We start from the raw sequence: 3,115 nt of genomic DNA on the forward strand, positions 1-3,115 counted from the left end.
TAAATAGTTATTATATTAATTATTGTTATTACTTTTAGAAATTATTATATTACCTGATATAATTACTGATTGCATTTATTATTACGCCACTTGCATATACTGTTGGGTTGATTAAAGAAGATCATAGATATCTTATTCAATTTTGATTAAGATGATAAATAAATTTACTCATGCGTATATTGTCTGAACTCATTCATGTTCTGACAAAAAAGTCTTGTATTAATTAAATATGAGTATGAGAAATATTCGACTTCTTAAATTGATTATGGATATGTGAATGAGATGAGAATATACATATTTGAAATGTAACTTATTATCATTTGTGTAATTTTATCACTATAATTTTATAAATAAATTTTATTTATTATAATATAATAATTTAATGTAATTGGCATGATTTTTTTATCATCATCTAATATATATTAAAGTTTAAAGGATGAAAGATGTATATTAAAATTTTATTATTATTAGATTAAGTTTTTCTCTTTCTTACACTTGTTTGAATGCTTTTCTTTGTGGACTATTGGCATGACTTGTAGAAACCAAATGACTATTACAAGTTTTCTTGAACTTTAGCTCACCCTTGTAATTTTAACATGAAAATATTTTATTACAGGAAAATGTACTTCATTGATAATAAGGGAGAATACAAAAGTCTTACGAGCAAGTCCAAATAAAGGGGCAACAAATAGAAAAGTGGGAGCAACAATCAACAAATAGAGCGGTCCATCATTGGACCCACATACAAACTATAATATATTTAAGAAAATGTTTTTTTAACAATTTGACAATTTTTTTTTATGATCAGTGATTTTCTATTTTTTTATTTTTTTATTTTTTTATATTTTAAAATCACTTAAAATATATTGAACAACCGTAACATGATGAGATGAATAAGCAAGTCAAGGCAGAACAAACTTGTCTTTGGTATTCTCAAATACTTGTTCTGCAATTACAGCAATACTACCTTGAGCCTTTTTGATCTCCAAGTTGACCTTCTCATAAAAGTTATCGTCCATCAGTGCATCAGCAATGTTACTTTCAAGTCCAACAGCCACAGCAGCTTCTGCACTTGCTCCATAAACCACTTTCTGTACCACAGCAGAATGAGTATTATCACCAATTTCATATACAAACAATTGGAGAGGGGAAAATATGAGTAGTGTGCACCTTGATTTTGGAAAAAAGAATTGCACCAAAGCACATTGGACAAGGCTCACAAGAAGCATAGATTTCACACTCAGAAAGTTCAACTTGATTCAGCTTTCGACAAGCCTACACATCATGATATCATAATATCCAAAATGGGTTAATTGATTATACATATTCAAGATGCATAATGATGCCCTTTTAGCAATGAAATTCAAGACAGAAAAGAAAACAAATTGTTAACTAAACCTGTCTTATAGCAGTAATCTCAGCATGGGCACTGGGATCAGTGTTTCTCACAACCATGTTATGACAGCTCGCAACTATTTCATCATTTCGAACAATAACTGCGCCGTATGGGTAACCGTCGCCACTTTCAACCCCTTTGTATGCTTCTTCAACTGCTAATGTGAGGAACATGTTTTCTCTATCCTCTGCAGCAACATATGTTACAAGAGAATACAAATTCCAATTTCATAATCAAGTGTTATAAAAACACATCATGGGACAAATTTAATGCATAACATAATCAGAGCAAGATATGTTTAACATTACCTTATTGAACACACTAGCATTAACTGAAGAGGGACAAAATTGCAGAAGGAAAACAGAAGTACAAGAATTTATAATTATGAATGATTTTACCATTAGAAGCAGTAGCAACATCCTCCATCTTGGTATTAGGGTTAGATGAAAAAGATGACAAGGGAAATTCAGAGCGATCGTGAAAAGCACATAGAAGAAGAGAAGCGCAGTGAAACTAGACCAAGATTTTCCCTTGGAAATGCAGGTTATCAATGACTTGTTTCTGTTATTCTTATGTATCTATGGTCTACTTACCTGACAACTTAAAATATTTAGAATTGGTGCATTTTAATATTTGAAGCGTGTAAAACTTATTTAGTTGTTATTTAAATATTTATTCTGAGTTTTTTATTCCTAAAACAACGTATGTTTGTTTTTAAGGACAACACGAGTATTCTATTTATATTCTTTGTTAATCTTTATTGTACAAATCATATCTACAAAAGTATAAGTTTAAAAGTAACTTTTATTTTAGATAAATATTTTGTAGTGTTTGACACGCTATAATTTATGTTAAATTATATAACTTAATATTAATTACATAATTGAACACACTTAACATTAACGGAAGAGAGACAAAAGTACAAGAAGTTATGATTATGAATGATTTTACCATTAGAAGCTGTAGCAACATCCTTCCTCATGGTATTAGGATCCGATGAAAAAGATGTCAAGAATAATTGAGAGTGATCGTAAAAAGCACTTAAAAAAAGAGAAGCGCAGAGAAACTAGACCTAGATTTTCTCTTGGAAATGTAGAGCTTGTGTTCACAGTTCTTATATATATATATATATATATATATATATATATATATATATATATATATATATATATATATATATATATATACTACTTCAGTAAATTGCTTTCTTAAAAAATATAACTCTTTTAATTTTAAATAATCATTATTATCTTAATTTTTCTGGTCTTAAGCATACTACAGAGTGTGATAAAAGAAAAGTAGCAGAGTAAAGTTAAAAGTGTGATAAATTCTGAAAATAATAAAAAGGTTTTTGTAACAAATGGTGCATTTAAATATTTGAAGCGTGTAAAGCAAATATAATATTTTAATCGCGTGTGTGCAAATAAGGGAGTGTATGTGACCTCGCTTGACATAAATAAGCAGGAAGGAATAGGAGGGAATAGTGTTCTTTCTTTGTCCCTCCATTTAAATTAAATGAAACGTATGTTAATTTAACAAAAAGAATTAATTTCTTTATAATATTATTGATCTGGGTCCATTTTTTTAAATTACGGATGTGAGTTCAGTAGTTAATATTATCGGAGACTTAACAAAATTCGTATATTTCGAGAGATAAAAAATTAAATTAATTTAAAATTTTGAAATAAACTAATTTTAGAATTTATCGAAAAATAAAGA

General features: G+C 28.3%; 1 protein-coding gene across 3 annotated transcripts; it reads right to left on the minus strand.

The window, feature by feature from the left end:
• Nucleotides 1-605: 605 nt before the first annotated feature.
• On the minus strand, nucleotides 606-2,496 carry LOC114190614 (guanosine deaminase-like). 3 transcript variants are annotated; one of them, XM_028079568.2, is made up of 4 exons: nucleotides 2,348-2,496; nucleotides 1,399-1,583; nucleotides 1,171-1,275; nucleotides 606-1,091 (listed from the first exon to the last, which is right to left on the minus strand). In XM_028079568.2, exons 1-4 carry the CDS (start codon nucleotides 2,376-2,378, stop codon nucleotides 903-905), a joined length of 510 nt encoding a protein of 169 aa, XP_027935369.1. In that variant the 5' UTR covers nucleotides 2,379-2,496; the 3' UTR covers nucleotides 606-902. The 3 variants fall into 3 exon arrangements, with proteins under 3 accessions (XP_027935369.1, XP_027935371.1, XP_027935370.1); XM_028079570.2 differs by lacking the exon at nucleotides 2,348-2,496 and adding an exon at nucleotides 1,705-2,108; XM_028079569.2 differs by lacking the exon at nucleotides 2,348-2,496 and adding an exon at nucleotides 1,795-2,101.
• Nucleotides 2,497-3,115: the final 619 nt, after the last annotated feature.

This window comes from Vigna unguiculata, chromosome 7, assembly GCF_037176805.1.
Source record: "Vigna unguiculata cultivar grain cowpea cultivar isolate G323 ecotype 2 chromosome 7, ASM3717680v1, whole genome shotgun sequence".
Taxonomy (NCBI): domain Eukaryota; kingdom Viridiplantae; phylum Streptophyta; class Magnoliopsida; order Fabales; family Fabaceae; genus Vigna; species Vigna unguiculata.